The sequence below is a fragment of the Poeciliopsis prolifica genome, unplaced genomic scaffold, assembly GCF_027474105.1.
Source record: "Poeciliopsis prolifica strain line A6 unplaced genomic scaffold, Auburn_PproV2 SCAFFOLD080, whole genome shotgun sequence".
Lineage (NCBI taxonomy): Eukaryota > Metazoa > Chordata > Actinopteri > Cyprinodontiformes > Poeciliidae > Poeciliopsis > Poeciliopsis prolifica.
In genome coordinates, this window is record NW_026562455.1 from 632,415 (window position 1) to 655,000 (window position 22,586).

The 22,586-nt window shown below is 38.6% G+C and overlaps 1 protein-coding gene across 1 annotated transcript; it reads right to left on the reverse strand.

Moving 5' to 3' along the window:
* Positions 1-3,073: 3,073 nt before the first annotated feature.
* si:dkey-240h12.4 (death-associated protein kinase 2) lies at positions 3,074-20,982 on the reverse strand. Its single transcript, XM_055021933.1, has 12 exons — positions 20,821-20,982; positions 17,083-17,177; positions 12,140-12,361; positions 11,777-11,915; positions 11,577-11,706; positions 10,094-10,142; positions 9,896-9,922; positions 6,964-7,116; positions 6,053-6,098; positions 5,861-5,950; positions 4,685-4,771; positions 3,074-3,611 (listed from the first exon to the last, which is right to left on the reverse strand). Exons 2-12 carry the CDS (start codon positions 17,142-17,144, stop codon positions 3,531-3,533), a joined length of 1,086 nt encoding a protein of 361 aa, XP_054877908.1. The 5' UTR covers positions 17,145-17,177; positions 20,821-20,982; the 3' UTR covers positions 3,074-3,530.
* Positions 20,983-22,586: the final 1,604 nt, after the last annotated feature.

Below are 22,586 nucleotides of genomic sequence, written 5' to 3' on the forward strand. Positions count from 1 at the left end.
GTGTGTAGTGTAGTGTGTAGTGTAGTGTGTAGTGTAGTGTAGTGTGTAGTGTAGTGTAGTGTGTAGTGTAGTGTGTAGTGTGTGTAGTGTAGTGTGTAGTGTAGTGTAGTGTGTAGTGTAGTGTGTAGTGTAGTGTGTAGTGTAGTGTGTAGTGTGTAGTGTAGTGTGTAGTGTAGTGTGTAGTGTAGTGTAGTGTGTAGTGTAGTGTGTAGTGTGTAGTGTAGTGTGTAGTGTAGTGTGTAGTGTAGTGTGTAGTGTAGTGTAGTGTGTAGTGTAGTGTGTAGTGTGTAGTGTAGTGTGTAGTGTGTAGTGTAGTGTGTAGTGTAGTGTGTAGTGTAGTGTGTAGTGTAGTGTGTAGTGTGTAGTGTAGTGTAGTGTGTAGTGTAGTGTGTAGTGTGTAGTGTAGTGTAGTGTAGTGTGTAGTGTAGTGTGTAGTGTAGTGTAGTGTGTAGTGTAGTGTGTAGTGTGTAGTGTAGTGTGTAGTGTAGTGTGTAGTGTAGTGTAGTGTGTAGTGTAGTGTGTAGTGTGTAGTGTAGTGTGTAGTGTGTAGTGTAGTGTAGTGTGTAGTGTAGTGTGTAGTGTGTAGTGTAGTGTAGTGTAGTGTGTAGTGTAGTGTGTAGTGTAGTGTAGTGTGTAGTGTAGTGTGTAGTGTGTAGTGTAGTGTGTAGTGTAGTGTGTAGTGTAGTGTAGTGTGTAGTGTAGTGTGTAGTGTGTAGTGTAGTGTGTAGTGTAGTGTGTAGTGTAGTGTAGTGTGTAGTGTAGTGTGTAGTGTAGTGTAGTGTGTGTAGTGTGTAGTGTGTAGTGTGTAGTGTAGTGTGTAGTGTAGTGTGTAGTGTAGTGTGTAGTGTAGTGTGTAGTGTGTAGTGTAGTGTAGTGTGTAGTGTAGTGTGTAGTGTGTAGTGTAGTGTAGTGTAGTGTGTAGTGTAGTGTGTAGTGTAGTGTAGTGTAGAGTGTAGTGTGTAGTGTAGTGTAGTGTGTAGTGTAGTGTAGTGTGTAGTGTAGTGTAGTGTGTAGTGTGTATTGTGTAGTGTAGTGTGTAGTGTGTAGTGTGTAGTGTAGTGTGTAGTGTAGTGTGTAGTGTAGTGTGTAGTGTGTAGTGTAGTGTGTAGTGTAGTGTGTAGTGTGTAGTGTAGTGTGTAGTGTGTAGTGTGTAGTGTAGTGTGTAGTGTGTAGTGTGTAGTGTAGTGTGTATTGTGTAGTGTAGTGTGTAGTGTAGTGTGTATTGTGTAGTGTAGTGTGTAGTGTGTAGTGTAGTGTGTAGTGTGTATTGTGTAGTGTAGTGTGTAGTGTGTAGTGTATTGTGTAGTGTAGTGTGTAGTGTGTAGTGTAGTGTGTAGTGTAGTGTGTAGTGTAGTAGCAGAGGAAGCTGAAATCAATAACACAACTGTCTGATTGTCAAGAGCTACAAGAATAAAACACAGCAGTGTGTGCCTGTTTGCATTCAGCATGTGCTGACATGAATGTGAGTGTCCTGTAGAGGAAGGAGGACAAACAGGCATCAACTTCTTTTAAAATAAATTATTTTAATAGATTTTCTGCTGTATGTCCATCTTTCCATCTTCTGCTTATCCAGATTAGGGTCATAGCTGAAGTAAAGAGGTACAGCTGCTGTACCGCTTCCCCCTCTTGAGACACTGGATAGCAAATCACGCTGGAATTGAACCCACAACTTCCTGATTACAGTATGACTGCTCCCCCCACCCATGCTGATGTGGGAGCATGACTGTCAAGGGATTTTATTGAAAAATGTAAACTGTCTAACATGTTGGGGCCTGTGCGGCGCCTCCAGGCTCACCTGGTCCTCCTTCCTCTACAGGACACTCACATTCATGTCAGCACATGCTGAATGCAAACAGGCACACACTGCTGTGTTTTATTCTTGTAGCTCTTGACAATCAGACAGTTGTGTTATTGATTTCAGCTTCCTCTGCTGCCACATAATGTTGTGCTGTTAGGCAAGGCATTTAACCACAAGTTGCCTACTGATTGCTGTATGAACATGTGTGATTGGGTGAATGCTGCTTAATGTGCTTCGAGTGGTCAGGACTGGAAATCAGTAATTTACCAGGATTTACAATGTTTGAGGATGTTAGTGAGAAAATATTAGTTGCCCTCTTTAGTAAGTTGCGTACTTTAGGTGATTAAAAGCTGCAGCATAGCAGCTCTCCAGAACTGGATTGGATGCTATGAGCATTGGCCCTTTGCAGATCTGATATTTGCATACTTCCTGACTGATTACATTAAAACTAACCATAAAACCACATATAAATCCAGTTCAGCATACTTGTTTATGAAATAAATCTTTATAAACAAATCTGTATTTTCCCAAAATAAAGTCACAATACTTACAATTTGTAAGCAAAGGGACTCAGACATGCATATATTTTATTTCTACTTGACATTTTCTGATTATTGGTCACCAAAACCATGCAGTATTTCTCTGAGATGTTCATGGAGATCTTGAGAAGTGAGTCATCTTTGGGTCTGTGACAGTTCCAGTACCAGATGGCCTGTCTTGGCAGCTTGGTTGGCCATCGTCAGCGCCTGTTGGATGCCTCCTTCTCCCATGTGTTTCTTTAATATTTACCAGTCTATGCAAGTAACTACATACAAACTGAGTTCAGTGTCAATTTGACCTGTTTGTTTCTACGCATTAAAGTCAAAATTTATACAGTAATCAGATTCTCTATTAAACTCTTACAAGTTGGTGGCCAGTGCTATGAGTTGTGGGTTAAGCTTTCTACTGTCTGTGTTATTGACATGCTACAGTATTTCAATATATCTCTGTTGCATTCATCTGCTGCCCTGGCAGCTCAACCATTTCTTTCTCTATTTTTTTCCATCTTCTGTCCTTTTTAAAAGGAGGAAATCACTACATTTGGCTTCTGATGTTCCCCCTGCACCCATTTATCTTAAGGATCATTTCTGCCTGGATGATATGGCTGGTTGGCCTCTGTGAAAATCCCTTTAGGAATATGATATAATGCAAACACATCACAATGTGGAAATTGTGACACAAGTAAAAAAAAAAAAAAGTAAATCAATAATTTTAAGGAATTTCTTGAGTAAACCATGAACTTAATTGCATTTAATAAACAACACACAGACAAGCAGATATTGGTGGTGCTGTACTGGCGGTGGAAGTGGAGATCCAGGTCACACTGTGTTAAAGGCTGGGTGCAGCATTACACTTGATACAAAGACACACCAAACATCAACAACATTAAATCTTTCACAAACAATAGAACAAAATGAGTTTGAGCTTCGTTGAAGACATACTAAGATTTTTAAGGCACATTATATTGATACATATTTTACAAATCCACCGAAATGCATTAAAACAAATACAAAAAAGTGTTTCAGAAACAAAAAGGCTCCGGCTTGGACGCCATGAGAACCAGTGAGTTCAGTTCGTTTGGGAGGCCCGATTTACTTGATCAGAGCAACGACATGTTTGACCTCAGGAATCCTGAGGTCAAACAGGATCCTGAGGTCAGCAGCATGGGCTCACAGCACATGTCTGAACAGTTCTATGAACTGCTGCTGAGTCTGCGGCGCAGCAGAGAGGCAGGCTTGCTCTCTGTTTCCTCTGTGTCACTTTCACATTGTCTCTGCAGAAAAATAACCATTTTATAATATTGTTAGGAACACTGACAGAAGATACAAGCACACATGAAAAGCTTTAGTCCAAAATGATCTCCTTTGTTAAATTTTTCAGATCACTGCATTTTCTGGAATTTTTTGTTGAATGTTGGTTTCATTCAACTAAAATGAACCCAAAGCCAAAAATCCAGTAAAAACAAGCAAAAATCCAGAGGAAACACAATGCTACAGCTAAAAATCTATATGTATAGCACAGTGACTAAAAGGTAATCTAGGACCGAGCAATACATGACCTTGACCTAATGACCTAGTAAAGTAGCAGAACAGAGACGGCTCTCGTGCTGAGCTGATGTTAGTGTTTGCTTTAATGTGTTTATTCCTAAACATTTCTTAACTGACTTGTGTCACTAAAAGCCTGCAAGACCCATTCAGATTTTCTCTCTAAAGTAATCTTTATGATGATGCAGAGGGAAGATGATTTTACGTTACATGGGCCTGACCATTGACCATTAAGTCACCCAGTCCTCAGGGGTTGACTTTGAGTATTTCTTGTCATCCAAGCATGAGTCAAGAAAAAGTCAGAGCTTAAATCACAGCTGTGTGTGTGCTGCATGGGAACATGATCACAGTGAAAGTCCAAATTCTGGTTGAGTGAAGGATGTAACTCTACTTTAACATAATGTCATTTAAGTTTTATATCACACATTTTCTGGATTTTTTTTATGTTGAAAGTGGTTCTATTCAAATTAAACCAGTATAAATGAGAAAAATCAGCTGAAACATTGTATTGTATTTTCCTAATAAAATGTTTTTTGTTTCTTTTTGACTGAATACATTTACAATACCAAGAAAGAATTAAATACTTATTTCCTCTAACACTTTTGACACACTTTGAAATATTATGATGGAATGTATTTACTGTATAACAAAAATAAAAAGGGACAAGAAATTAAGTAACTTGTGACAACTTGCTAATGTCACATCACTGGAATTTGACCATTTCGTAGTTTAGAAATGGTCAACAAAGCTGTTATTAGTCTGATCAGTGGAATCAGACTTGAGAATAGGTTTTAATTCCCACCTGCAGTGGATCTGGACTGGAGCTGCTTGTACATGGTAGCCTCAGACTGACCAGCCGGTTACACATCAACACCATGTTGTAGGACATCTGAAGAACGGATAGAACTTAGACTTAAAGCATGTTCAAAAATCATGTACAGCATATTGTATTAGTTTCATTGTATTATATAAAGTATTCTTCAAAATAAAAGAACTGTTTGGTTTGCAAATCAGGAACTTATTCAGCATTAGGTAGGTGGTCCTTATGCTTGATAATCACTGTCAAAGCAATATTTTTCCGTCATCCGATGCTTATTGCCCCAAATACGCCTGAACTACGTGAGAACAGCGACTCTCTGTAATTAGGTTGAACAGTTTTCCCCAGGTGCTACTGCTTTAAGTGTGACAGTGAATTATTATGCATGTTTTCATTTTATTAGTCTGTCATTGTGCCATACACCTCATATAGTGTATGAGGTTCAGACACACTTAGAGTGTGTCTGAAGGAGAGAAGAGTGTTATCAACTGATGCTGACTTCACTTCACTTTGGTTGTGTTCCTTCATAAGTGTAAAATCCTTCATTGCAGGACTTGGGTGGCATCCATTTTGAAGAACTGTAGATAGATATAATAAAAAAAAAACTGTCCACCAACCACTTAGCTCTTAGAGGGTAACTGCAGAGCATCTGACAAAGTTGCAGATCCAATTAAGAAGTGCAAAAGACAATGCTGCTCAGATATTTCCCACATGAAATTGTAAGCAACAACCAGTGCTAAGGCAACACCTTTCACCCTTCTCCTACTACTGCCTGAAACTTTGCTGCAAACCACACCCACCCATAATCACACTGCAGAAATGCTTAGTCTCAGAAACAAACGGTCCCTTCCCTTTGTCGTTGGCCACACCTTTAAATAAATACCCTGAAAACTCTTAGTTTTGCTTCCCTCGCATACTCTACAGTGTAGAAACTTTCAAAAAAATTTAGTGTTCATTGGGAATACTTCCAGTTTTGGTTCTGTGATTATTTCAAAAAGAGACTTGGTGACAGTAGGGAGCTGACTGTTAAAAAGGCTCAGGAGCTACGCCTAGTCATCCTGTATTCTCTTTGCTTTATTGTAGAAAACACTTGGGGCGGGGACGGGTCTTTAAAGATTAACATTTTCATATCATGATTCATATGAAGATCTTCAAACACACCTTCCATTTCCTTTTGGCGTTAAATTTCTTAAAGCTCCTCATATTGATTGAGGATCGGTTCCTTTTGTCCACCTGTGTGCGAGTGATGGGCTAAAACAGACCAACAAGGGACATGTCAATGACTGGGAACTCCCAACGTTGTCATTTTAATACAGTAAATGTGCAATCTGAGAAAGAAAGAGTTGCTGCAACCTTTATCCATGGATGTTCAAGACATTCTTCAGCTGTCATTCTTTCACTGCAACATACAATAACATAAAATCATAGTTAGATAGACGAATGAAAGATGTTTCAACAATTGCCCTGATCTCCACAGTATTAAAATGTGCTACAGCGCTTAAGTGCTGAAATTAATGTAGCAAGCAAATATTGTACATATTTGTATATCAGGGTGTTAATGTGATTTAATTTGTCTTTTGATGATTAATCTGAGCCCTTCAAAGCGGAGGGACGATCTAACATTCGATTGTTAGAATGAAACAAATTTGGAGCTTCAGGAAAAAACGATTTATTTGAACTCTCTTCTTGGTGAAGACATGGTGTTTAAGAAAGGGTTTAGACTGGTGGCCATTTAAAGCTCTAAAGCAGTTTCTGTTTGAATGCAGTTAACAAATCTATTGATATTTTTCTACCATTATTTATTCATGACTAGAGCAAAGTTCAAATGGTACAATTTCTTTGTGCTCCTTTTTGACCTTCTTGTGTAGCAATACTATTGGCACTGCTTATTGTTATTATTATTGTTGTTGTTATTATTATTAATGTAGCTTACATCCATTGTTATCCTCAAATGCAGGTATATGTATTACATTCATTAAAAGGTAAAGGTCAAAAACCAACTAAAAGCTGATATGGAGTAATAATGAATGACAAAATTTGAACAAACTGTATGGTTGTACAAGAGGTCTAATTTAAAATATCATTCAAAAGATGGAATCCATCAAACTAATGAGAACATTTAAATGAACCTTTGAATTTGATTTGTGTTAAGAATTTAAAACTAGAGTTCCAGATGATTTATTTACATTGTTACTGCTGTTAAAGTTTAGTTTCTATGACATTTTATGCATTCACAAGATAGATACTGTATCTATGTTACATACTTGGAATTTTTAATCAAAAGTTTCATGATGAAATCTTTGGCCATGGAGCTGGTCGTGTTGAAGTAATGCTTATTAAACTGATAATTGGTAGCAATGACGTTCTTCAGAGTCTCTTCATCAGTCTCACCTTGGAATGGAGACAAACCACTCAATCTAAGGAGAGAAAGCACAGGATTAGAGAGACTACATTGTGTGCAGATCCCTGTTCATTCATTCAAAGTGTTTCTGCCTTTTCATTTAAGTGGATCTTCTTTGGTTACATAATGTGATTTACAGGGCTTGAATCTCAGAGTAAATATTGGACTAATTTCTTTCTGAAGGAAAACGAGTCAATAACTTAAGAACAGAGTCAGTAAAGTTAATCATTTTGTCTATTGTCCAGTAAAGGATACCTGAACTGGGGTGCATACACATAGTTCTATAAACCTGAACAGTTTTTGGCCTAAGCCATTTTTGCCTTTTGGGTGCACATCCTTGTTGTATCCTTCACAATCCTTTATAGAGACCCATGATATTGTGAAGGTTTACCAGAGTTATTCTTTAGACTTGCACTGCTTTTTTATTCCGTCATGATTCATATTTTGTTCTTTTTTTTTTTTTTTTTTTTTTGTAGGTTGGAGTCCTTGTCAAATAGTATTTTGACTAAAGTACCAAAGGGTTGGAGGCCCAGTTGATATTTCTCAGCTAAATTCCCAGGTTGGAGGCCTTGTCAGAACAACTTAACTAAATTCCCAGAGGGTGTAGAATCCCAGTTGGTTCAACTAAAATCTACAAGAGAGGTGTTTTTAGAGTCCCTCATTTTATGAGGACTTCCCATAAGGAAGAATCCTCGCACTGATAGAAAATTGTTTGTTGCTGCGGTTTTTATTGCCATGTCATTGCTGTTGTGTGTGTGTGTGCATACAAGAGTGAGTGGTGCTCATCTCTCTCTGTGAGTAAAACTTTCTGTCCTCGGAATTAGAATCCTAAGTGAAGAACCGGACTGAGGCTAGTCTTTAAGTTGCATGACTTTGTGTTTTGTGTTTTTGATGTAAAGCACTTTTAAATGCCTTGTTGCTGAAATGTGCTATACAAATAAAATTTGATTTGATTTGATTACTTTGATTTTGGTGTTTGCATTTTACTGAGCTATTTTTGAGACTAATGCTGTTCCATACCCAGCTCATTGAGTCAGTTCTTTCTTGTGTTGCTTTCTGAGCATATTGCTCTCCATTTTTATTTTAAGGTTATTCTCTTTTATGGTTTAGTATGGTTTTGTTCACAAAATATCTTGTTGGAGATTCATCAGATCCATTTGATTTGTTAAAAACAGATGGTGTGTGTTTATGAGTCATTTTCCCTCAGATCCAGAGTTTGGTCCTTCCCTAACAGTGAAAAGCCAGTTAGTTTAATTTCCTCATCAGGTCCTTCAATTGTCCACTTCCTGACCTCACTTCCTGTTGCCTCAGTTGCATATCATTATTGTTCTGTTTGCTTCATGTAGCACTATTGTAAGTTCTTCCTTACTAATCATGGGACAGCTGCTTTTATGTCTGCACTTGGGCCGACTGCACCTCAGAACTTTTTACTCTTTTGGTTTGTTACTTTACCATTTAAGGACTTGTTAATTAACTCTGAGCTGGGAGTCATCATGATAAATCCAGCCTGACACACCTAAACTAAAGAGATAAATCTGTCACAATCAATGACCCATTTTGATGTCTTTTCCCTTTTTTACACGTTCCTATCCAGCAGTTTATAGGAGAAACCCAAAAGATTAATTGTCACAACTATATCATTACAGTTTCATCAAAAGAAGGGAAGAGATGTGGGATATTGGGCAAAAAGTTAAAAGGGGCAGAGGAGGATAAAGATAGAGAAAAGGAAGAACTATAGAGAGTATACAGGAAATACAAGTCTGTTTCTAAGCCTGCAGAAAAGATAAAAAGAACAGAGAATCAAGAAACTGCAGTGACAAACACCACATGCATTTATAACAGCCATGTCAGTGGAAAGCACACGGTGGTACTAATTCATGAAAGACATACAACAACCCAAGAAAGTGTATCTGTGAACACCTGAATCCATACAGCTGCTACATGTGTGTATGACCAATTTCTTTAAAAATACAAAAGATAACTGAACATAGTTCAGCCCTGATATGCTACTGACTAAAACCCTAGCAGATGATCAGCTAAATCTCATGGATCTGTCAGGTCTCACTATTCTGGAATTTTTTCCTATTTCAAATACTGGTGATCACCTGGAAATGCTGAAAAACAAACTTTGAAACCCCTTCAAGAAGGAATCAAGGCAGATTTAAAATATTACAGAAATGTCTGAATAGTTATTAAGAATATTTGCAGAATATTGTATAAATGTATTTATTTTTCCTTTTGACTTGACAAACTATTCTTCTTTTTATCTTTTATTTTTAATTTGATTTTAATTTGATACCAAAAGCAGAACTAGATACAACCATTTATTAAACTACACAAAGTTAGAGACTCATAACATATATCTTATAACCTTCAACACAACTAACATGATTTGCAGATTTCTATATAGAAATCCGGTTGGTATGTTTCATTAAGACGTTGTGCATTCAGTGTGTTATTACAATGGAATCAATTTTAAATTTTTCAAAACAAGAGATAAAGTTTTGGTAACCCACGACTTGTTTTAACTTCACACTTGTTGAAAAAGGTTTGGACACCTCTGCTTTATGCATTTTCTCCTGTCGAGCTACTATTGAATAAATGCCACTAGTGTCATTAAAACCCTCAAAAGATAAAGACCAGGCGAACCCTATATAAGCCAGGAATTAGCATCCAATCTAATGATATGGAGACATCAACAGACTGTGCAATGAAAAAAAGATGGAATACAAGTAGGCATGCAATGTACAGTATTCATGTCTTACAAGTGAGCCAATAAAATGATATCAACTCACAGTATATAGGTAATTACTCCAATGCTCCTGAAGAGAAACACAAAATGCCGTCAGTGGTTTGGAGTTCAGTCACTTCACAGTAATAGTAGTAATAACAGAATGGCTAAACCTTTTCACAACTATATTTCAAATGTAACAAAGATCCAGGTTTACACTAGCAGACGGTCTGATCATGTTTAAAAGGTGTTGAATTCTCACCACATGTCTGCTGCTGTGCTGAGAGGCTCGTCGCTTATCATCTCAGGCGCTAAAACATAAATAGGATCTCAGTTAAAATGGTGAACATTGAAGTCTGAAAACTAATTTTTATGCATCAAGAAGACTGAAAGACCTCATGTGTTCACTAAACAGTTTTAATCATGATAGACTTATTTGTTTCTTCTTTCTTGTGCTTGTTTCTTCTTTTTTGTAATTTATTGCAGCCTGGTGGTGAAATTAATGTTCCACTTTGGTGGACAAAAGATCGCATACTTTATTTTTGCAATCTATTAGTATGATATTTATCTGCTTTTCCTGCTGCTCCAGTGCAGAGTGCTCTGTGCTCCCTTGCAAGTTGCTACTTGTACATATTATACAAGCACCTAAATGGGTGGTTTCTTCTTTTTTTCAGTATGTATGTCTAGAAATTCTGATGCATGCTGCTTTCTAAAGCAAAAACAAGAAAAAAAAAGTAATGAAAAACTGATGCTGTGAAGCTCAGTCAAACGCTTGGGACTGAAACAAACAGCAACTGGATTAACTTGAACTGTAATAAATTAGTCTTCAGATTGACTTTTACTGTTCTAAGTGAGCTGAAGTTATGTGATCAAATTAAGGGAATGAATGTGATTAAATGTAATTAACTGTTTCATGTGACTGGATGCTGGATGTGGGTTTTCTATGCTTTTATTTAACACAGTCACAATTTTTACAATTTTACATCATATCCCTGACTGATGTTATTAAACATAATTGAAAAAATTAAAGTCTAAAACAATTAGTAGGAAACAAAATGAATTTCAGAAATCAAACACTGGTCCAAAAGCAATACTTCAAAAGTCTTCCATAAAAATGGCTAATCCACTGGTGTGCTATTTGCAGACTGGTAAATGACCTGTACTTGTATAGCACTTCATTTAGTCCAGAGATACTTCACAATACAGTCATCCGTCCATGCACATGATGCCAAGCTACAGTGTAGGCACAGCTGTTCTGGGGCAGAGCGTCCTCTGACCAAACCCAGAGCAGGGTTCCCCCACAGTATTATAAGCCTGGCGGGCCGCCGAGACTGCATGCGTCTCTCCTGCGCATTTCGTCAGAGCAGAAACATTCCTGACAGAAGGTTTATAGTTGATGCTTAGAACAGGGAATGAAGCTGAGAGTGCACCAGTCACACTGCTGATTGGCCGCATAGCTCGCTGTCATAGCTACGGCTCTGAAGTTTGTTTCTCACTCAAACTGGATGTTTTATAAGGTGTTCTTACAGAAAAGAAGGCAGTCTGAAAGAGACAAGGTTGGCATGTAGCGGCGCTACCTGTTGGGCCCACTGACCGCCAACAGCAGCCAAGGTGGACAATTCATCTTGCCAAAGGACACAATGCCAGAGGTGAACAGAGTAGAAATTGAAAAGGGTTGAACTCCACCCACCATCACCACTATCATGTGGTCATCATTCCATAAAATCTTTTTTTATTCTCCTTACCAATGTACTGGGGAGTGCCACTTGTGCTTTTGTACTCCTCTCCTTGGCAAAAACGGTGAGCCAAGCCAAAGTCAATGAGCTTAATGTTGGGGTGCGGGGAACCTTTGTCCGACAGCATGATGTTTTCAGGCTAAATTTGGAGTAGAACACATTTTTGTTATTTGACATTGTACTGAAAAGAAATGCCATATTGATGTTACCTTTAAGTCGAAATGGGCAATATTGCTCTTGTGCATAAACTTCAGTCCTTCCAGGATTTGCTTTAGAAACTCAATGGCTTCACATTCCAATAGGTTCTCCTTCTCAGCAATGAAGTCAAACAACTCTCCTCCACTAACACTAAAATGTTCAAAAGAAGATTGTTACTATCTACATATACATATATATATATATATATATATATATATATATATATATATATATATATATATATATATATATATATATATATATATATATATATATATATATATATATATATATACACACACACAGTGGTATGACTCCTGTATTTATTTCTGTTTTAAATTAAACTTTTAAACAATTGATAGAAAAACACTTACAGCTCCAGGATGACCACCACCTCTGATCGACTCTCAAAGACGTCTTTGAGGGCCACAATATTTGGGTGGTGTAATATCTGTAGGATCTCCACCTCTCGCTCCACGCTGGACCTGTCCAGACCCAGACGGCTGCAGGCCGTTTTTCGAATCTTTAGGAACTTGCCAGCCCAGTAAGTCCTTGATGTCCTCTCACAGACTTTTCGAACCTGACCAAAATGCCCACTAAATGGGCCAAGTGTAGATTTAACAATCCAATCATAAATATTCTGGATTCAATGCAGCTTTGACAGTTCTAATACTAATCTATTATGCTATGAAAGAAAATCACTTAGCTCATATTATGTTGTATTGTATTTTAAATGTACCTGCTAATGTTCTACCTGCAGTGATCATCTGAGTATGAATGTAGCTGAACTGCAGAAGGATGCTGAAGCTCTCCCATACTTCATCCAAAACCCAACAACACATGGTGACATGACAATGGTCACAAACATGGTAACGTTTGTGACCATGTGTTTTTCACACAGAGCACAAACCACTTGGAAAGACCCCTCCTACATATAATGACCCCTCCCACTTCATTATATGTCAAGTTCCTGTTAATGACAAAATGGAAAGAGAGCACCACCTTTCTGCAGACAGACTCTTCTGTGGACAACGACTGCCATCTCCAGTCACAAGATTTTAGCCATTTGACCATCTTTGTTTGTAGTTTGTGAAGAATCATATAAATGTACACATTTCTAAATCGCATCTGATAAATGTTTCTCAAAAGTGTTCATGTCCCCTGCAGATACAAAAATCTGCAAAATACTAACATTGCTGCTTGAGTGCATCAGCAAAAAAACACATCAACAAACTTCTGACCAATCACATCCCCCAGAACTCTGGGCGAGATAATTCCACCCAGGTCTGGTGTCAAGAAGGGGAGAAGGATGCCTCCCAGTGAAAAAGATGATGCAATTTTCAACTATGTCAATAAGAGTCAATTCTGATGCTTCAGGTGAAGCCTTTAGAAGCCTCAGCGCCCACAGGTATGCAGATCAGAAGGGTGACAATGGAAATGAAATTAGGTACAAAAATCTCATGCAAAAGGGTTGTAAAATCAATACAATGTTCAGTTGAACATTTCAGAATTCAGTCCAAATTGACAGGCCTGTTATTACCATTATGAGCTCTTCATGATTTCCTCATATTCTTTGCCTGACACTATCCAGACCATAACCTTCCTGCTCAATTCAAATCTTGATTCACAAACTGTCTGGACTTTCTTCCATTCACTTGGTCTCCTCTGGTAGAATTTCAACCAGGCCAATCAGCAGACAGAAGGAAAAGTTGTGAACAATGAAGATGGTTTTCTGTGTTGTTTTAGAATTGTAGTCCGTCAGTTTTAGCGATGCCAGTTTAGGACGTGAACAAAGTCATTCAGTCCATGTTGGCCACGCTTCCAAATATTGAATTAACCATTGGCTCCTCTCTCCTCGCAGTGGAGGATGGTTGTTTACAAATTCCAGTTAACTTCATAGAATCAAACTGCCACATTACATAAGTCACTGCAAAATGTTGGTGATTTGGGTAAACCTTCAAACTTCAGATTCCTTTTGTCCTTTTGTACTGTAGGATAAGGACTGGTTTATAGGCTGACACATAAATGATCTGTGATTGGACAATAATTTAAAGAAGTGAGAATCAAATAACATTTCTGGTCTTCTGAAATATATGATGATGAAAATGGTCTATCTGGAAAGGTAAACAATGAATTTCAGAGTTATAAATGAATTAAGAGATTGGTGGTCCAGTAATTATGCAATAACAATGTTTCAGTAAGATAAATGTATGTCTTTATAAATGCCACAAAACCAGCTACTTGTTCCTGTTACCACATCATTTATGAGTTTAAGGTTCATGGAACTAAACCCAAACTTTTGGTGTCTTAACAAAAGGGGAAATGTAAATGCAGGGCAGGCTGATCAGAACTGGAGGTCAAATGGCAGGAAAAAAACACAACTAAAACTGAACTCCAAGGTGTGACTTTCTGATCACACCACATGGTTTCAACTCAATACCATTCTGGGCTTTGTGGAAGAATATCAGTATTGACTGAAAAACACAAAAAGACCAGGCTTTAAGAGACCAAAGATGAATTCTGGCATGCTAGGAGAAGGTCCTTTGAGATAACACTGAAGCTTTTAGGCAAATCGTTTTGATCCAATGTATACAGAAGGAAAAATGAGTCTAGCTCCAGGAAGCAATCATTTCCTGGAACTAAACAATCAAAACGATCTCAAGTGAAACATGCAGTCCAGTGTCAGAAAGCTAAGTTTTGTTCACAGCTGAATAGGTCCTTCAACATGACAATAGACCAAAGCACACATCTAAAACAGGGCTGGTAATTACAGTCCTGCCCCTCCAGACCAGGACTGCCCTGCTCTAAAAACACTCAATCAGATCTTCTCAGATAGCCTGCCATGAGCCTTAACTCTCCTATTTGAACATTGATTAGAATATTTGTAACAAGTACAGTGGAAATCTGCTCTTTAAAATTTGAAATAGGTCCAGCCGTCTGCTAAGGAGTGGACCAAACCACCTAGACACCAATGCAGAATCTCTTTGGGAAGTTCAAAGATCAGCTGTTTGCAGTACCAATGGCCAGTGGGTTCATACCTTGGCAGCACTGAGAAACCTGTTTGTGTGCCTTGTGTGGCTCCATCCAGAATCAACATGAGGCTAAATATGACTACAGTCTCTAAGAGTTTGATCTATTAGGTTTCTTCTCTGTTGAAGCAGCTGCTAGTTTTTGTAAGTGAGCAACAAACCAGGTTAACAGAGTCTTTATGATCAAGTGTTTAGTTCGACTAGCTTAGTTCATCCTGAATGACCTTCATCCAAGGCAGTTACAGTTAGGGCCAGAAATATTTGGACAGTAACACAATATTTGTGAGTTGGGCTCTGCATGCCACCGCATTGGATTTGAAATGAAACCTCTACAACAGAATTCAAGTGCAGATTGTAACGTTTAATTTAAAGGGTTGAACAAAAATATCTGATAGAAAATGTAGGAATTGTACACATTTGTTTACAAACACTCCACATTTTAGGAGCTCAAAAGTAATTGGACATATAAACATAACCCAAACAAAAAAGTTTTTTCTCAATATTTTGTTGCGAATCCTTTGGAGGCAATCACTGCCTTAAGTCTGGAACCCATGGACATCACCAAACGCTGGGTTTCCTCCTTCTTAATGCTTTGCCAGGCCTCTACAGCCGCAGCCTTCAGGTCTTGCTTGTTAGTGGGTCTTTCCGTCTGAAGTCTGGATTTGAGCAAGTGAAATGCATGCTCAATTGGGTTAAGATCTGGTGATTGACTTGACCATTGCAGAATATTCCACCTTTTTGCTCTCATGAACTCCTGGGTAGCTTTGGCTGTATGCTTGGGGTCATTATCCATCTGTACTGTGAAGCGTCGTCCGATCAACTTTGCAGCATTTGGCTGAATCTGGGCTGACAGTATATCCCGGTACACTTCAGAATTCATCCGGCTACTCTTGTCTGCTGTTATGTCATCAACAAACACAAGTGACCCAGTGCCATTGAAAGCCATGCATGCCCATGCCATCACGTTGCCTCCACCATGTTTTACAGAGGATGTGGTGTGCCTTGGATCATGTGCCGTTCCCTTTCTTCTCCAAACTTTTTTCTTCCCATCATTCTGGTACAGGTTGATCTTTGTCTCATCTGTCCATAGAATACTTTTCCAGAACTGGGCTGGCTTCTTGAGGTGTTTTTGGGCAAATTTAACTCTGGCCTGTCTATTTTTGGAATTGATGAATGGTTTGCATCTACATGTGAACCCTTTGTATTTGCTTTCATGGAGTCTTCTCTTTACTGTTGACTTAGAGACAGATACACCTACTTCCCTGAGAGTGTTCTGGACCTCAGTTGATATTGTGAACGGGTTCTTCTTCACCAAAGAAAGTATGCGGCGATCATCCACCACTGTTGTCTTCCGTGGACGCCCAGGCCTTTTTGAGTTCCCAAGCTCACCAGTCAATTCCTTTTTCCTCAGAATGTACCCGACTGTTGATTTTGCTACTCCAAGCATGTCTGCTATCTCTCTGATGGATTTTTTCCTTTTTTTCAGCCTCAGGATGTTCTGCTTCACCTCAATTGAGAGCTCCTTTGACCGCATGTTGTCTGGTCACAGCAACAGCTTCCAAATGCAAAACCACACACCTGGAAACAACCCCAGACCTTTTAACTACTTACTTGATTACAGGTTAACGAGGGAAAGGCCTTTTGAGTTACTTGCAGCCTTTAGAGTCCATTGTCCAATTACTTTTGGTCCTTTGAAAAAGAGGAGGCTCTGCATTACAGAGCTATGATTCCTAAACCCTTTCTCCGATTTGGATGTGGAAACTCTCATATTGCAGCTGGGAGTGTGCACTTTCAGCCCATACTATATATAAATTGTATTTCTGAACATATTTTTGTCAACAGCTAAAATAACAAAACCTGTGTCACTGTCCAAATATTTCTGGGCCTAACTGTAGTTGTATTGCTGCCTTGGCCTACAGAAGCACATACTGACTGATTCTCCTTATCAAAACCATAGAAATACTAAGTTAGCATGAAACAGCACTCCTGAAGAACTACAGAAGTAAGATGTGTTTATTTTAGACTTTGTAAATGTAGTGCTTTCAAAGTCAAATAAAACTCAACTTTACTCCTTTTATCTGCATATTCATAATGAATTTCTGCTCAAACACAGGACATTACAAGAAATGCAGTTTATCACTAAGTTGTACAAGCTTGTTCATTTGACATTAATTAAACCAATCTCTAAAGGCCCAGATTGTTCCTAATACTTGATGCACATTTATCTATACTAACTGCTTGTCAGTAAATCTACCCAACATTAAAGCACACAGTGTGTATAACATTACCTGCCCAAAACTTCCTCAATCTCATAGAAGTCTTCCACATTCTCCGGCTTGAACAGGGCCATGTTAATTTGCTTCACATGGATCTTCTTTGTCCACTGCAGAAAGTAAAACAGTTCATTTTAGGTTTGTAGAGATCCATGTTACACAAAATATTATGTTGTTCACTAAATCATGCACTGTCAATTGTAAATTGTAAATTGGGGTAAATTGTCAACTCAACAATTTACGCCATGACCTATAAATCAGCCAGCCTCAGCCCCAGTTTCATTCATTTTGGAAGATCGGCGATATTTGAAGCCTCTTGTCCCCTTCTGCTCTGCTGTGAGAGTTTTGACTGACAGACTGACCCACCAAGTCAGGTCAGGTTTATTTGTCCAGCACATTTCAGCAACAAGGAAGTTCAAAGTGCTTTACACCATAAAAACACAAAAATACAAAGTCATAGAGCACAGTCAACAACAGAAGGATTACAAATTGTCAAGTGCCATCTTTACCGCTTGCAATGTTTATTAATCTTTAATTTATTATGTTTCAAATGCAAATCTAAGCAGATGGGTTATTAGTCTAGATTTAAAGGAACTCAGTGTTTCAGTTGTTTGCAGGTTGTTGGTTTTTTTGCATCATTTTTATTAAACATTCATCATCGAGCCTCTGATTCTGCCACTCCTGCATTCGGGTTCTACTTTTAGAGCACACGTTATGACATTGTGACACTTCTTGGCAACATTGTATATGTGTGCTGCAGTTTAATGAACATGTGTTTGTATAACCTATAATGCAAATGAAACCTGCACATGTTAATATGAAACTGCAATGTTGAACTGATATTATATGTAAAATGCAGATTGGGGAAAACAATATTTTCTGCACTTCTTGTGTTGAAATGTTTGTACAGTTGCTAGTACTGTATGTTAAACAAAGATATATTTGTTGCACTCATTTTGAATTGAAATATTTGTGCAGTTGAATAATAACATGTTTTCTCTCATTTAGTAGATTCATGCAACATGCAAACATGTCATGAACTAGAGCCTATTTTTAAGTTAACAAAAAATCTTTGCTTTATATCCATTTAAAAAATGCTAAATATTTCCACCTGTCATCCAGCTTTCCTATTACCTAATAAGAATATCAGATTATTTAATATTTTTGTTTTAGTGGCAATGAAAGACTCTCCGATAAGAAGTCCAGAACAGAAAGAGCCTCCATCTTCTGAGGAGACTCATGTCTCAGTGTGTCCAAGAAACTGTTAAAAACATCTGACACTGTAGTGGCATTTCAAGTGTTTTATGCTGCGGTTCTGAGGGGGTGTAGGAACACCGAGAGGGACAGAAAGAGTGAGTGAGGAAAGCCAGTTCTGTCTCAGCTACTTATATGCGCTGCACAAGAGCTGGGAATAAGAAGCACCAGTGGTGCAAATTTGTTGGAGAAATTGTGATATTATTAATCAATTATTTGTTATTCTCATTGATCTTTATAAAGTATCTTTATTTTATGCTTTCCTTTAAGTTAATCTCATTATAAAATTAAGAATGTTTCTTGTATTGTTGATTTACTCTGATTTCTTTCTCAGAAGGCCTCACTGACAGAGAGCAGAGACAACAATCTTCCTGCAGGTTTATCTCTTGGTGAAGAGCTCTGCTTCGGTTGAGTTGCTGGCCTCCAATAAAATCATCATTGCTAAGATCACTACATATTTTATTAATCTTTGTGCCTTGAAGGCACAAAGATTTAGTGTCTTTTCTCTTTGGAATGTATGTTTAACAGGTGTTAACCCTAACAAAATTGTAATGAACTGTCGAAACATGAGGCTGAGGAAAGGCAGAATACCAACTAGGATTTAGTTTTGGGTTTTGTTGTTTCAGTAACGGTCTTCTAATTGTTTCATGAACGAAGTGCCTGAAGACTCCTGCCCGTGTCCTCTATTGTGTTGTCTACAGCTTTCGAAAAATACAAAGAAACTCATGCCAAAAAAGGAATTGCAGTAAGAAAGTACTTCCTCATTAGGTGAGTTAGGTCAGCAAACCCTGAGCTGTATTTCCCTTTCTACATGTAATGAGCTGAGCGAAGTAAAGGATGTTTCAGTCACAAGTTGTGTTTTTGATTTCAAGTCAGGGGCCTATATTTCTTCTGTAATTTGAAGTGCAGAACAATATAAACACCTTCATTATTTTTCAGCTGAACAAACAACTGTCTAGTAATGTGTAGCTTTTCATTTTTGTCAATTTTCTGTACTATAAAAAAGCCAGCTGCCCTTGTATCATGTGGAAGTTTTTTAAGGCAACATTTTTATTTGAACAAAAACGCTTATTCAATAAGAAATTAGAACAAGTCATATTCAGTAACTATGTCACAACTTGCCATTGGCCCCTGGAACTTGGAATCCCTCCAACAAAAAAAAGTTCCAGGCCCACTGGACCCACTGCACCCATTGGACCCACTGCGCCCACTGCACCCACTGCACCCACTGGACCCACTGCACCCACTGGACCCACTGCGCCCACTGCACCCACTGCACACACTGGACCCACTGCACCCACTGCACCCACTGGACCCACTGCACCCACTGCACACACTGGACCCACTGCACCCACTGGACCCACTGCGCCCACTGCACCCACTGCACACACTGGACCCACTGCACCCACTGCACACACTGGACCCACTGCACCCACTGGACCCACTGCACCCACTGCACACACTGGACCCACTGCACACACTGGACCCATTGTGCCCACTGCACACACTGGACCCACTGCACCCACTGGACCCACTGCACACACTGGACCCACTGCACACACTGCACCCACTGCACACACTTGACCCACTGCACCCACTGCACCCACTGCACCCACTGCACCCACTGGACCCACTGCACCCACTGCACACACTGGACCCACTGCGCCCACTGCACACACTGGACCCACTGCACACACTGGACCCACTGGACCCACTGCACACACTGCACACACTGGACCCACTGCACCCACTGCACACACTGGGCCCACTGCACCAACTGGACCCACTGGACCCACTGCGCCCACTGCACACACTTGACCCACTGCACACACTTGACCCACTGCACACACTGGACCCACTGCACACACTTGACCCACTGCACACACTGGACCCACTGCACCCACTGGACCCACTGCACCCACTGCACACACTGGACCCACTGGACCCACTGCACACACTGGACCCACTGGACCCACTGCACACACTGGACCCACTGCACCCACTGCACACACTGGACCCACTGGACCCACTGCACACACTTGACCCACTGGACCCACTGTGCCCACTGCACACACTGGACCCACTGGATCCACTGTGCCCACTGCACACACTGGACACACTGGACCCACTGTGCCCACTGCACACACTGGACCCACTGGACCCACTGGACCCACTGGGCCTACTGCACCCAGGTCCAAACGAATAGAACTTAGAACTATTACTATTTTATAGAGTAAATAATCTTAATAGTCAAAAATTTATCAACATACAACCTGGATGTCAACCAATTTACCCTTAAATGTTTATTAAAAGAGTAGTCATAATGTTTTGCAATTTTTTGACTCAACATGTTGAAATGTTTCCGTTCCCAGCCCAAACCCTCTGAGTGGAATGTCATCAAAATTAAAGCGACAAACAGGAGCAGCTTCGTGTGAAACATCGCGGGAACTAAATGTATGATCAATAAAGCAAATGAATATTGATCATAATCGTACTCACAGTCTCAGCCCCCGTTGTTCCTGCTCCAATGTTCCGCTGAAAGAACTACCATCCCATGTATGATGGGAAGCTCCCACCCAGCGGCTGGTCCCGAACCGAACCGAACCCAACCGAACCAGAGCGCTGACTGCAGGGTGTAGGAGGAATGCGGAAAACGCAACTCTTCTTTTGGGCTTTAGTGGCTCTTGATAACCGACGCGCTGCTGCATTAGCTCCACCAGTTGGTAGCAAAGGACAGCAGATCCAGAAAACCTCTCAGAGAAAACAGGACTTTCTCTTAGCGACATGTTGATGATGCCTTCAAATATCAATTGTGCTAAGGAGATGAACAAACAACTGTCTAGTAATGTGTAGCTTTTCATTTTTGTCAATTTTCTGTACTATAAAAAAGCCAGCTGCCCTTGTATCATGTGGAAGTTTTTTAAGATTGTGTTTCTTGCAGAAACACAATCAGTCAGAAAAAAAATCTATCTATCTATCTATCTATCTATCTATCTATCTATCTATCTATCTATCTATCTATCTATCTATCTATCTATCTATCTATCTATCTATCTATCTATATCTATCATCTATCTATCTATCTATCTATCATCTATCTATCTATCTATCTATCATCTATCTATCTATCTATCTATCTATCTATCTATCTATCTATCTATCTATCATCTATCTATCTATCTATCTATCATCTATCTATCTATCTATCTATCTATCATCTATCTATCTATCTATCTATCTATCTATCTATCTATCTATCTATCTATCTATCATCTATCTATCTATCTATCTATCTATCTATCTATCTATCTATCTATCTATCTATCTATCTATCTATCATCTATCTATCTATCTATCTATCTATCTATCTATCTATCTATCTATCTATCTATCTATCATCTATCTATCTATCTATCTATCATCTATCTATCTATCTATCTATCTATCTATCTATCATCTATCTATCTATCTATCTATCATCTATCTATCTATCTATCTATCATCTATCTATCTATCTATCATCTATCTATCTATCATCTATCTATCTATCATCTATCTATCTATCTATCTATCATCTATCTATCTATCTATCTATCTATCTATCATCTATCTATCTATCTATCTATCATCTATCTATCTATCTATCTATCTATCATCTATCTATCTATCATCTATCTATCTATCTATCATCTATCTATCTATCTATCTATCTATCTATCTATCTATCATCTATCTATCTATCTATCATCTATCTATCTATCTATCATCTATCTATCTATCTATCTATCTATCATCTATCTATCTATCTATCTATCTATCTATCTATCATCTATCTATCTATCTATCATCTATCTATCTATCTATCTATCTATCTATCTATCTATCTATCTATCTATCTATCATCTATCTATCTATCTATCTATCTATCTATCATCTATCTATCTATCTATCATCTATCTATCTATCATCTATCTATCTATCTATCTATCTATCATCTATCTATCTATCTATCTATCATCTATCTATCTATCATCTATCTATCTATCATCTATCTATCTATCATCTATCTATCTATCTATCTATCATCTATCTATCTATCTATCTATCTATCTATCTATCTATCTATCTATCTATCTATCTATCTATCTATCTATCTATCTATCTATCTATCTATTTATCTATCTATATCTATCTATCATCTATCTATCTATCTATCTATCTATCATCTATCTACCTATCTATCTATCTATCTATCTATCTATTTA

What these genes read in the sequence shown, in the direction of transcription:
- si:dkey-240h12.4 (XM_055021933.1), bottom strand. Translation starts at nt 17,144, where the DNA reads ATGGCCCTGTTCAAGCCGGAGAATGTGGAAGACTTCTATGAGATTGAG. An exon ending in TTGCCCATTTCGACTTAAAG is followed by an intron (nt 11,707 to 11,776) that starts GTAACATCAATA and finishes CTCCAAATTTAG; the next exon opens with CCTGAAAACATCATGCTGTC. An exon ending in AGCACAGCAGCAGACATGTG is followed by an intron (nt 9,923 to 10,093) that starts GTGAGAATTCAA and finishes GTTTCTCTTCAG; the next exon opens with GAGCATTGGAGTAATTACCT.